The sequence below is a fragment of the Ambystoma mexicanum genome, chromosome 3q, assembly GCF_040938575.1.
Source record: "Ambystoma mexicanum isolate Mex_15411 chromosome 3q, UKY_AmexF1_1, whole genome shotgun sequence".
In the NCBI taxonomy this organism is placed as follows: Eukaryota; Metazoa; Chordata; class Amphibia; order Caudata; family Ambystomatidae; genus Ambystoma; species Ambystoma mexicanum.
This window is the reverse complement of record NC_090926.1, coordinates 1,247,408,842-1,247,422,184: the sequence shown is the minus strand read 5'-3', so window position 1 is coordinate 1,247,422,184 and position 13,343 is coordinate 1,247,408,842. Positions and strand designations below refer to the sequence as shown.

The window sequence follows — 13,343 nt, the reverse complement described above, 5'->3', positions numbered from 1 at the left end:
ACTCCCTATGTGAAGAAGCTCCCACAGCACCTGGACGAAGGACGCCGGTTAGAGTGGAACACAGGCGACACCCACGGAAACTGAGCCAACATCCCACCCAACACCCGCACTCACCCCTTAGTTGCCACCAGGTACCACAGTGTGGTGGAATTATCGGGATATTGCATTCACCACATTATCTGAACTGTGGGCATTGGCAGGTGCACAAACCTTATGAGTGGGAAGGGACGACAGGTAGCGCTACGAGGGTGGCTGGGGGAGGAGGGGCCCAGATGTGAAAGGGCCTTTAAGGCCAGACGGACACAGATCAGGACAGAGGCGCAGGGGTGCTCCCGAACCCCACCTGGGGAGATTACAGAAAACCAGCGCCTCAATTCAGGTTAAATATGCCAACTAACCAATTGCGTTAACAATTCCCCCTCTGCAAGCACCTCTCAAACTCCAAACCAAACAACCACAAACCTACAGCACAACAAACCGCACAAACTTTGCTACATTGCAACAACAAAACACACAGACCCCCACAACAGCACACAACGACTACCGGCCGCAAACACCCCAGGGCCAGCCAACGGACCCACCGGGCTGAGGCCGCCAACAGCACATCACTGATCTCTTGCACTTTTCCAGCTTCTTCCCTCTAGCCCCCCCTCCGTCTCCCCCTCCTCTTTCAGAGCCGCCAGAGCGCCAGGGGACCACTCTGGTGGTGATAGTGCACGGTACAAATGTCCTTTAAAATTAACAAATGTCCCAGCGCTTCCCTGCCCAGACCTATAAACCTACCAGGGCCCGATGGATCCTGAAACACCAAGAGGACCCTGGAGAAGACACAGACGCCAAGGGGCGAACTGGACAACCCAGAAAGAAAATTTCGCCTCCAAACATGAGGGGGGGGGGGGGGGGAGGCCGAAGGGAGGAAGCCTGATGGGGGAAATAAGGACTGGGGATCGAAGAACCTGAATACGCATGGCTTGTGATATGTCATGATTTGTATATTTGCCATCCTGCCTTGATTTAAAATAAACAAAGTTAAAAAAAAAAATTAACAAATGTCCTTTAACATGAACATGTATTTTAAAAAGAAAACACTTTTTTATAATCCAAACAAACTTGAACTTATTGGTTTTGCCTTGTGACTCATTAAGCAACTTGTCACACTGTATAAAACAGATAAATACATAAATAAACTTACTTTTATTCCCCTTTGATTTTTTTGGGTCCTGCTTCCACGGTTTCCTGTCAAGGGAAGGGTAGCACACATTATAAACATGGTTCAAGAGGCAAGGAACAAAAAGCAGGTCATTAGGGATGAGATAAAAGGGCAAGCAGATATGCCCTCTCAGGAGGAACTCCTGACCTTGCCACCCTTCATTGCTCCTCCAGATTCCCTCATCATTTCTTTCCTTAGCATCTTAGATCATAGGTTACTGTTTTATTTCTAAAAAACGTTATCAATCTATGTGTGCACAGCAAGACAACCTAGGAAGCATGATGCACCTTATGGGCAGCAATCTTTACAGGTAAAACATACACTTTGAATATTGAAAACGGGGATGGGCAGACTGGGTGCGACAGACAGCTTTATGTATATATAGCAGATATAGGGCACACGCCATATAAATCAAATCGTGATAGTATGGATGTAATAGTAATATGCAGCCCACTTGACAAGGACATCTGATGGCCATAATACCACGGAGAGGAACAGTGTGTATATGTGAGGGATATGTATTTAGCTAATGAAAAAAAAAATGCATGACATTTTCAGTCGCTCTTAAGAAAATAGCACCATGCACATTATAATGGTTCACTGTGATTTTAACGAAAACAGTAATAACTAAATAATTTTCAACTAAACTTAATTACCGAAAAAATTAAAAATACGGAATTCATTTGGGCCCCCTTCCTAAACCCCCCCGTTTCCCTATCATAATCCCAGCCCAACCCCCTGACCACCCGTTTTCATCCCTTACCCCACCCCTATATATATATATATATATATATATATATATATATATGGGATACATTACTCACCGTAATCGAAAGTCGAAAATGGGCGTCGACACAGGCGTGCCAGTAATACTATCCCTAGTGTGACGTCCACTGTACCCAAGATCCCTCACGCGTGTAGGATCCTCAGATTGTTTTTTTCCGCCATACTGGTCGGAAGCATCTTGCGGCGTTCCCTGGCCTTAGCCATACTTTTGCTGTTATTATAATTATAATTCTTATTCATTCCCTTCCCCACCCCAACGTCGACCCTCAACCTCGACGACGGCTGGAGAAGTCATCGACCGTCGACTGCTGCACGACGGATCTGGGCCTCGGAAGGCCGCTGGCCTCGGCCCGGGCCTAGTAGGCCGCTGGCCTCGGCCCTTACAAGTAGGGAGAGTGGGGGGTGGTACATACTCTTCACTCTTGATATATAGTTACATTTTATATATTCCTACACTTAGCAGCCCGCTGCCTTAAGGTGCGTATGGAGGGTACCCCTTTTCAATTCTGCCCCAAGTGCAATCGCAAATACCCTTGGGTCGACAGGCACGCCACGTGCAATCTCTGCTTGCCGAGGGATCACCCCGAAGCGAACTGCAGAGCGTGTAGTAGGTTTAAACCTAAGACACTTAAGGACCGTTCGACAAAGCGTTGGGCCCACCACGCCAGGCAGGAGGCCATGGCAGCGGAGGGCGCCTTCAGCGATGGCAGCGACGCCGTACTTTCGGACGGCGAGGGCATTATGGCGTCGAAAGACAGCCGGCGAGCGCAGGTCCCCGACCTCGGAAGGTCGTCCGGCAGGGCGGCTATGGGGAAGACCCCCGGCGACGCAAGCGCTACACACCTAACACACACTAAACACACTAAGACCAACCGGACCTCGACGACGTCGACTTCCCGGAAAGAGGCACAAAAAGAACGGTCCGACTCGGTGTCCTCTGGGCGCTCTCGATCGAGATCACCTCACGACGCAAGGCAATCATCCACTCTTGCCAAGAGTGCCTCGCTACACACATTAACGGAAGTTCGATCGTCGGGAGACGAAGACGACTTCCACCCCCAGGCCGCGCTACAAGATACCGAGACCGCGGTTAACACCAGTGAGGCCCCACGCCCGAAGCACACAGATACCTCTCCAGACCCTCGGCGCCAGGCGTCGAAAGTCTCTGGGGCCTCCAAGGGACAGGGAAAACATTTTTCCACGCACGGGGAGGGGGGGAAACAGCGGAAAGCACAGCCTTCCACCCCTGTAAAGCCATCCTCTCACCCTAGGCAGACAAGTAAACACAAGTCTACCCTTGAAAAGTCCCATAAATCATCACCTGCTAAAGTAATACCCTGTTCCAGGGAATGGTCCAGTGAAGACATAGACAGGGTTATGTCTAGGATGTCTTCCTTGGCTGATTTTTATGATAAGAACCCAGAACACTTTCTTTCATATAACCCTCAAGGGGCCACACCCTCAGGCTCCTCCGATCCTATCCCGCTAAGTAAAAAGCCCCGGGTCGAAAGACCTGAACCCTTCGAGGTTCAGCCTTACTCCACTCCATATTCTACTCCACTCCCCAGTTACCAGGGACAAGGTTTCCCTGAAGAGGACCAGGAGTTTGAAATTATGGAAGAACAAACCGGGACAGATTACTATGCAGAGGATGAGGACCTGGAGGAGGGAGAAGATGAGCAGGAAATTTACAGAGTAGATTCCCCAGTACAAAGCGAAGCCCCAGTTACTGACTCTCCAGTTGATAACCAGCCCCTCCTCAACGAGGTTCTCGCTCGAGCAGCGGAACACTTCCACATCGACACCCACGGTGTACAGGAGGAAAGGGACTTCGCGGAGGAGTTTGTAGGAGAGAGAAGACCGGTCGCTCAGACCATCCCTATCCTCAAATCCATCCAACGAAGAATAGATCCTTCCCTGGTGAATCCTAATCTCACCAGAGCTGTCAACCCCAGAATTGAAAAGATTTTCCGGGCAGCCCAGTCTGACCCTCTGTATATAAGGGGACATCTTAAACCAGATTCCCTAGTGGTGACCAACACTAGAAAAAGGGCTGGCACGCCCTTATCTTCATCAGAAGCTCCTCCCGACAAGGAGAGCAAAAAACTTTACGGGTTTGGCAGAAAGGTAGCCTCAACGTCCGCCTACCAAGCAAGGATTGCGAATTCCACCACCCTGTTGGCTAGTTTCAATTGCCATCAATGGGAAGAAGTCGCGGCGCTCATTGCCTCTGCTCCAGAACCGTTAAAGGGCCAGCTGGCTCGGATCTCGGCAGAGGGGAGAGCCGTGTCTGGTTGCATTTTAAAAGCAACTTTCGACGCCGCTGACAACGCAGGGAGATTGATAGCAGAAGGTACTGTTATCAAGTGACATGCGTGGTTACGGCAGTCGGGATTCAAGACAGAAACCCAGGCTTCTTTAATAGACAAGCCAGTGGAACCCGACCTATTGTTTGGGAAAGCGGTCGAAGACGCACTTAAAAATGCCAAAGATGAATATGAGACTCTCAAATCCCTTGGCCAGCTTACCAACAAACCCCCTAACCAGAGGGGGAACAATAATTTCGTCGCCCACGCGGCCAAAATTCACAAAGAGGCAACTATGCCCAGGGACAAGGTACACAATGGAATAACAACCAGCAGTCTACCCAGAGTTACGGCAGGGGTAACAAGAGAGGTCGTGGAAGAGGCAGAGGCAGCCCCAACAAGGGCGGGGGCACGCCTCCACCAAAACAGTGACGCTCAGTTCAGGGTCCCTTGCCACGCAACCCCAGTAGGGGTTCACCTTCACCCAGGCTTGGGAAGGGATCACCTCAGACAGATGGGTGCTGTCAACAGTATCCGCAGGATATTGTATAGAACTACTGCAGCGTCCCCGGAATCATCCTCCACGACAAAGAGTGCACTCCCTAGAGCATCAAAAGATCCTTCTCGAGGAGATCGCCATTCTGCTAGAAAAGGACGCGATAGAACTCGTCCCAGGACACCAGGTAAACAAGGGTATCTATTCAACTTACTTCCTTGTGCCAAAGAAAGATTTGACAATGCGCCCAGTATTGGACTTACGGCCTGCCAACAAGTATGTCAAGCCCCAAAAATTCCGTATGACCACGCTACAAGAGGTAATCCCCCTCCTAAAAAAGGGGGATTACATGGCAACCTTGGATATGAAAGATGCTTATTTTCATATTTCCATGCTCCCAGCGCACAGAAAGTACTTGCGCTTCAAGGTGGACAGTCGCCACTACCAATTCAAGGTACTGCCCTTCGGGATAGCTTCAGCACCAAGGGTATTCACCAAGGTACTGGCGGTGGTGGCTGCACACCTACGCAGGGAAGCAATCCCGGTGTACCCTTATCTGGACGACTGGCTCATAACGGGGGAAACCCCAGAAATTTGCAGGTCAAACATTCAGAGGACTATCGACCTCCTCCACGAATTAGGCTTCTCCATCAACGAGAAAAAGTCAAGTCTGGTGCCAAGCACCTCAAAACAGTTTCTAGGAGCTATCCTAGATACTCAGAAAGGATTGACCTTCCCTTCGGAAGAGAGAATTCGGAATATACTTCTGCAAATTCCGCATTATCAGTCAGGTCAACAGATAACAGTACGCAAAGCTATGCGGTTACTGGGCATGATGGCGTCATGCATTTACCTGGTCCCCCACGCGCGTCTGCGCATGCGTCCCATGCAGGAATGGTTGGCGAAACAGTGGTCTCAGGCAAGTGGTCATTGGGACGATCTAGTGGTCGTTTCGCCAACACTCGTACAGAGCCTACACTGGTGGTCAAGAGAGAATCTCGCAAAGGGGAAACCCTTTTACGATCCCGAAGTACAAGCCGTGGTGACTACAGATGCATGCCTGACTGGGTGGGGAGCTCACCATCTCCACCACACAGCTCAAGGTCTCTGGTCTCACTCAGTAGCCAAGAACCACATCAATCTGCTAGAGCTTCTGGCAGTATTCCGAGCGCTAAGGGCGTTCGAGCCCCATCTACTGAACTTGTCGGTGCAGATCAGGACGGACAGCACGACAGCCATGTTCTATCTGAACAAGCAAGGGGGGACTCGTTCGCCAAATCTGTCCAAGCTTGCCCAGAAAATATGGATATGGGCACTCAGACGGAACATCTTCCTGTCATCGCAACATGTTCCAGGGGAGCTCAATTCCATAGCGGATGCTCTAAGCAGAGTCTCCCTCCCAGAAGAACACGAATGGGTCCTTCACAGAGACGTAGTAGAAGATCTCTTCTCTCAGTGGGGTTTCCCCACTATAGACCTATTCGCCACAAGCTAAAACAAACAATGCCCAGGATTTGCATCCAGGTTCCCCCAGCCGGACTCCCAAGGGAATGCCCTGTGGATGAACTGGTCAGGGATGTTTGCGTACGCTTTTCCACCAACTCCTCTCATCAGGAAGGTGGTGTACAAGATGAACAAGGAATTGATGACGCTCATCCTAGTTGCTCCCATGTGGGCGAGACAACCATGGTTTCCACACCTACGCAGGATGGCGGTGTGCGAACCCATCAGACTCCCAGCCTGGTACAACCTACTGTCCCAGCAACAGGGTCAAACAGTGCATCAGGAACCCAACTCTATGAACCTAGCAGCATGGCTCCTGAAGTCATAGAGTTTGGACATCTCAAATTACCACAGAGGTGTATGGACATTCTAAAGGAGTCCAGGAAACCAAATACAAGGCACTGTTACTTTGATAAGTGGAAAAGATTCGTTATCTGGTGCCAGAATAAACAAATCAACCCGGTTGATTGCACTCCTTCCAACGTTGTGACATACATGCTCCACCTGCTGGATGCAGGGTTGGTTTTTAACTCGCTAAAAGTACACCTGGCAGCCCTCTCGGCTTACACCACATCCCATAACAAGGTCTCGTGGTGGAAAGTACCAGTGGTTAAAGCCTTCATGGAAGGAGTAAAGAGACTTCACCCTCCTATTTCGAACCCACCGCCAGGATGGGACCTCAACGTGGTGCTAGCTAAGCTCATGGGACCCCCATTCGAACCCATGCATAAAAGTAGTCTCAAACACCTGACTTATAAAACGGCCTTCTTAGTAGCCATTACCTCCATAAGAAGGGTCAGTGAAATTCAGGCTCTGTCAGTGCAGGATCCTTTCTTTACTATCCACAAGGACAAACTGGTTTTACGCACACATCCTAGGTTCTCACCTAAATTCATATCCAAGTTCCATGTAAACCAGTCCATCGAGCTTCCGGCTTTCTTCCAGAACCCGCAAAGCTCGGCTGAGGTGAAACTACACACCCTAGATGTGCGTAGGGCGGTCCTATACTATGTAAATAAAACCAGACCGCTAAGGAAAACAGATCAACTGTTTGTCTCCGTAGCTACAGGCAGAGAGGGGGATCGCGTCTCTAAGGGCGCTATCTCGAAGTGGATTATCAACTGTATACAGCTGTGTTACTCTCTTTCTGAAAAGACTCTGCCTTTTACGCCAAGGGCCCACTCTACTAGAGGCATTGGTGCCACTCTGGCTTTCATTGCAAATGTCCCCCTCGACACCATTTGCAAAGCGGCTACTTGGAGCTCTATTCACACTTTTACTCAGCATTACTGCATTGACACTCATTCCAAGACAGATACACAAGTGGGACAAGCGGTTCTAAGACACCTGTTTGCTCATGACCCTTCTCACATCCCACCTCCTTCTTCTGGTACTGCTCGCTAATCTATGCACAGCATGTGATCTAAGCAGATTCCACAAGCCTCAGAAGGGATACATTACTCACCGTAATCGTATTTCTGATGCTTGTATCTGCTTAGATTCACATGCGACCCACCCTTCCTCCCCTCCGAGAGAAGGCGCATGGTTGCTTGTAGTCTTACCTTTCTGTCTATCTGCTTGGATTATCTGTACTCACGCTACTCCTCATGCTTCCTCATGTCAGAAAAAATACAATCTGAGGATCCTACACGCGTGAGGGATCTTGGGTACAGTGGACGTCACACTAGGGATAGTATTACTGGCACGCCTGTGTCGACGCCCATTTTCGACTTTCGAAAAACAAACTGTAATACTCCGCAGCTTCCACTAGATGTCGGCCTATGCACAGCATGTGATCTAAGCAGATTCCACAAGCCTCAGAAATATACATATATATGTATATATATATATGACAGATTTAAAAATTCTGCGTTTTTCGGTATTTCGCTACTTCCTTATCCTTTTATACTGTGCAGATACGTGAATATGATCATGATAATGCAAATATATAAAATGAAAAAATGTATGCTATACTAGCAAAAGTACACATTCTCCGAACGGGTTCTGAAAACATTCATTTATTCATTTATTTAATTTTACATTTATAGAGCGTGCCAAGCCCTGAGGCATCAAGGTGCTTGTCCATGGCAAGATACAGAAACAAAAACAATATGCATTACTTATGGGTCACAGAGTAAAAGTCAAGGAAGGGATTGCTGTGGCTTGCAGTTAGGCGAGCAGCAATGTTTTAGCACCTTCAGAAAGGTCCAGTATGAAAGTTCAGCCCGGAGGATAGGTGGGAGGAGGTTCAATGTTTGGCAGCTATAGTCGGGAAACTGGATCCTCCGGCTTTAACAGGTTTGAATTTAGCCTGGGTGATGCGGTTGGAGTATGCTTCCCTGGTAGGGCTGGAGGAGTTGGTTCTGGTGACATTTTGGGATAGGTACAGTGCTGCATCATTGGACAGGCATCTATGTGTGATGGAGTGTCTGTCTTAAGGATGATCCGTTCTCGGATCGGGAGCCAGTGGGCTGTTTTTCTTGCTGCCATGATGTGATCTTTTTTCTGGATGTTCAAGGCAGCTCAGAGAGCATTGGTCTGAATGTCCTGCATTTTTCAGAAGATGAGATCAGTACTGCCAGCAAAGAGGGCGTTGCAGTAGTCGGAGCTTGGATCCTATAGTGGCTCTGGCGAGACAACTGTCCAGGGAGAGAGACGGTCTGGAAGCATTTATTAGTTTGGTGGAATAGGCTGCAGCTGAGGATATGGCATTGACTCGTCGCGAGAGGGACAGGGAGGACTCCAGATATACACCTATGGTTTTCACAAAAGAGGAGACCGGAATAGTGAGACCATCAATGTTGAAAGTGGCATATTGGGGGTCAAGGCTTAGAGGGAGGACCCTCTAAGAGTAGCTCAGTTTTTTCCGGCAGAGACGGCGTTTGGCCATCCAGGCCTGCATGATAACACTCATCAATTGTTGAAAATCAATTATAAAGTAGGTCGCTGTTCCAATTCGATTATCGCTCGATTTGCATCCTGACGTAAACGGAACTAAGAATGGTAGCGTGTGGCTGGCCGACATACCCCGGAACAGACGGGGTGGGCTGGGGGGTTGGAATTGGGGTAATTTGGGAGTTGTCGATTTTTGGTGTGCTGCTGCATACTGGGGATCTTCTGTGCGCTCTCCCCCACCTGTTGCAACACCCTGGCGTGGTGCAGTTCATTGGGGTGCATTGCATTGCAAATATTTCAGAAACCGTTCATCCTAGGACCTCGGACCGTGAGAGATCCCATAGGGACCTTGAGTTTTGTTCCTTGTTCCGTCTAAGGCCACATTGGTGTTTCGAAGATTTCAGGAAAAGGTCTCTTGTGTGAAGGTGCTGAAATCCAGGGAAAGGGGCGGGTTAGCCAGTAATGTCCAGAGGGTCCTAACAGGCAACTATGCAAAATGTGGTGCAGATTGGTGAAACGGTGTGAAATTGTATAAGGAACACTTCCCTAAGCCACAAATTCTGACTTTTATTAGTATAGAAGATTATACAATGACAGCACATCAATTAATTTAATATGATAAGGGGAACATTTAGCACTGATGGATTGAAAAGCTGTGTAGATCTAGATGATATACATGTTAAGATGGCGCCTGCCTTACTAATGGAATCTGTAAATAAGGCAACAAGAGAAGAGGGACAATAACTTTGTTCACATCACAGTTTGCACATAAGGGGAGGTTACATATGCACTGTTTAACTCCAAGGAAGCCCTTGAGGGTGAAACACGTGTTTCTTTTGGAACCATCAATAAAAATAACCAAATACATGGCAAAGAGAAAGTGGGTGCCGTGAATCTTTGTGTTTAGCGGATCGTCCCGCTGAGTGCGGACCCTGCAGAATGAGCTCTCCTGCTCCGCCTGATTATATATATATATGTTAATTAGGCTAAAAAAGTCACTTAATTGCTTATTTGTGAGCTTTCGTGGTATTCCACCACTTCATCGGTTAAGAATGGAATGAAGCCTTTGAAAAACATTGCAGCAATACAGCTTAAATAGCTCCTCCTGGAAATCCCCTTTTCCTCATTTGTGCCTGTCTGTGTACCCGATTTGTAGTTTTACTCAGAGACATGCATTAGATGATGAACTCCCCCAGACATTTCAGTCTTCAGGGTCTAAATGGTACACTGTGTTAAGTGGGGAAGGTGTCAGTGGAACTGAAGAGAAGGGAAAGAAAGAAAAATAAAAACACAGCCCACCCAACTAAAGTGCTCTCAGGAAGTCAGGAGGAGATGGAATACTGTCAGTCATGGCAGGTGCAGTCCAGTTAATACTCAGTATGTCGGACCAGTCCCTTTGCAAGATCAGTGGTGGCACAATCATCCACAGGTCGAAAGAGGGGAGGCACAACCAGCCATGTGTTAGGCCTATGGCTTGTGGAGCCCCGTGTGGCAAGTTTATGTCAAGTACCATATCAGGATTGTGTTACAATCATGAGGAAAGGGTAGGGTTCGACTTGAGACAAGGGCCCCAGCAAGTCTCCTGGAAGCTTTTGGGCTAGGGTATTTTGAGGACAGGTGTGGTTAGGTTACAGGGAGTCTGGCAATGAGTCATTGACTTAGAAAGGTTGGTGGGGCTGGTGCAGTGTCAGTTTGATGCCCGTGAATGGCTTTGAAGAATATGATGGAAATATTTAGGTCTGAATCTTGTGATTCCTGCATCTCTATGGGCGGAAATGGTGAGAGAGTCTGTTATTTGTGGAAATGACTCATGAAACTGCAATATCTATTCAAGCCCCCTGCCAATGTATTGAAAATGTTCCTGCATTTGAATTCATAAGTCTTCCTGGCTTTATCAGTCCTGAAATTACCCCGGAGTACAGTAATTCTGAGGCAAACAAAGGTATGATGATCTTCGGACAAACGTTCGCCAACCGTGCTCTCCTTCGTGCATAGCTTGACACTCCAATGGTGGAAGTTCATGCGTTCACGTAGAGGTTGACCAGTTTCCCCAATATAGTAGCCACGCCCGGGGCATTTCATGCACATGATAAAGTTAACAATATTACTGGATACACATGTACAACGCCCCTCAATTGTCTAGTCTTATCCCGTGTGAGGTATCTTGATTGTGTCCGAAATGTTGATATGTGGGCAGGTTCGGCATCTTTCGTTTCTGCATTACACGGTTACATGTACTTTGCTATTTGTATGTAGTTTGCTTCTCATCATCCATGACGAATCCAAGGAAATCATCCCCTCTCCCCAACGGGGAGCCTATCCCTTTGGGACTCGGGAGGCGAGAACACTAAGCTTAACACATCCTACAAGACAGAGCAAGCAGCTTCTCACTGGGGATGACTCCCCCTTAGAGGACAGGCAATTCCTAGACAGGGATCCAACTTATCCTCCTTTGTCCCAAGAAACAAACAGCTTCATTGGTTATATGGGTGTTAACTTTTGTGATAACAAGCAACTGTATACACGACTGGCTGGTGTGGTTTCTGATCCCTTTTGGGCATCATCCACACCTAAAGAGGGAGACCAGAGAACTGCCAGAACCCCTTGTTGCGCTGAAAATAAAACTCCAACCAGCTTTGAGGGAGGAGAGGAGAGACGCCTGCAGAGCCAGATACCAGTGTGGGTAATGTAGGTTTGGAAAGGATCTGAAAACGTTGCACACTGTAACCTCAGTGCCCTTACGGTGGGTGTGGGATAATTCTACGGCGTATAGCCTTTTGCAGCAGTCCAAACTGCGAGCGCTTTTGCATCTTTTACAGCTAGTCCTCACAAAAGGTTATTCCCGTAATCCAGTCTTTTAGCACTGTTTGGCCTCGTTCACAGCAAGAACACATCGATAGATAGGATCTAAACATTTATCTGCAAAGATTGATCACTGAACACTCATCTCACATCCAAGCTTGTCTGCACGACCATTAAAAAGGCACATCATTAATAAAGTGGGCCACTCAAATCAACAAACAACAGGTCTTATTTCAACAAGGAAAAAAGAAAGGCAACTACCTTCCCTAACCTTAACATAACAGTTACCATAACACAACCACACGGTTCTTTGGGAGTAACAAGTGCAAAAGGGTCACACAAATGACAGACAAAGACGAGTTTGCATACCACATGGGGGAATCAATGGCCTGTCTAACCCTCAAGAAGAACACCCTAGCCCTAGCGGGGGTGCCGGTCTCTAGATGGCCAATGATGCACCGCCTATCTAAAAGAGGATAGATCAAGGAGATAGTGTCCCTAGTTCTCAACCATTTGTGTGGGCAGGACTCACCAGATTTTGAGTTGAAACACAAAGAGCAACAATGTCCATTAGGGATTAGCGTTTACTGCGTTCTTGTTTTACTATGTGTTCTTTAATTCCACGGAAAAACCACCCACACTTGGTTAAGTGGTAGCCTAAGGGTGAATAAATGTAGTATGGAAATTCCCATGGCACCACCCACCACATGCTCAGCTCTATAGCTGCCTCTTCGCAAGATTTAATCACATGACTTGCCGTTGAAATTTCATATAGTGGTTTTACGCTGGACATTGTTGCTCTTTCGGTTTCAACTCGAAATCTGTTGCGAGTCCTGCCCACACAAATGTTTGAGAACTAGGGACACAATCTCCTTGATCTATCCTCTATTAGATAGGTGGCGCATCATTCGCCATCTAGGGACAGTCACCCCCACTAGGGCTAGGGTGTTCTTCTTGAGGGTTAGACAGACCATTGTCTCCCCCCACCGGGGTGTGCCACTCAAAGACATGATGAGTACTCATCATTGTGATCTATTGCATCTGCAGTACCGTGTGACCTCACTAAAGAAAGCGTGCATTAGCGAAGTTCCAACATCATCTCTTTAAGGAGAGGAGATCAACCTCGATGTTTAAAATGAAACAAATGTTAACCTCTGGAATAACGCATTCATTGAATCCATTGATTGCAACAAGCTAAAGCATAGGGAAGGTTAATGAAAACGCCACAACTTGGAAGAGAACATAACATCGGGAGTAACATATATCATGATTTTATCTTTGATCCACAGTTTGTCAATACTACAGTTGTATGAGCGCCCTCTCATCACCTAACAATAAGCTGAGC

The 13,343-nt window shown here is 47.7% G+C and overlaps 1 protein-coding gene across 1 annotated transcript in view; it reads right to left on the bottom strand.

The window, feature by feature from the left end:
• Positions 1 to 13,343, bottom strand: part of ZNF653 (zinc finger protein 653) — a 412,702-nt gene that overhangs the window by 378,179 nt on the left and 21,180 nt on the right. Inside the window, exon 2 of the mRNA XM_069604215.1 lies at positions 1,193 to 1,236. Within this exon, the coding sequence (XP_069460316.1) occupies positions 1,193 to 1,236 (44 nt within the window). The remainder of the gene's footprint in view (positions 1 to 1,192; positions 1,237 to 13,343) is intronic.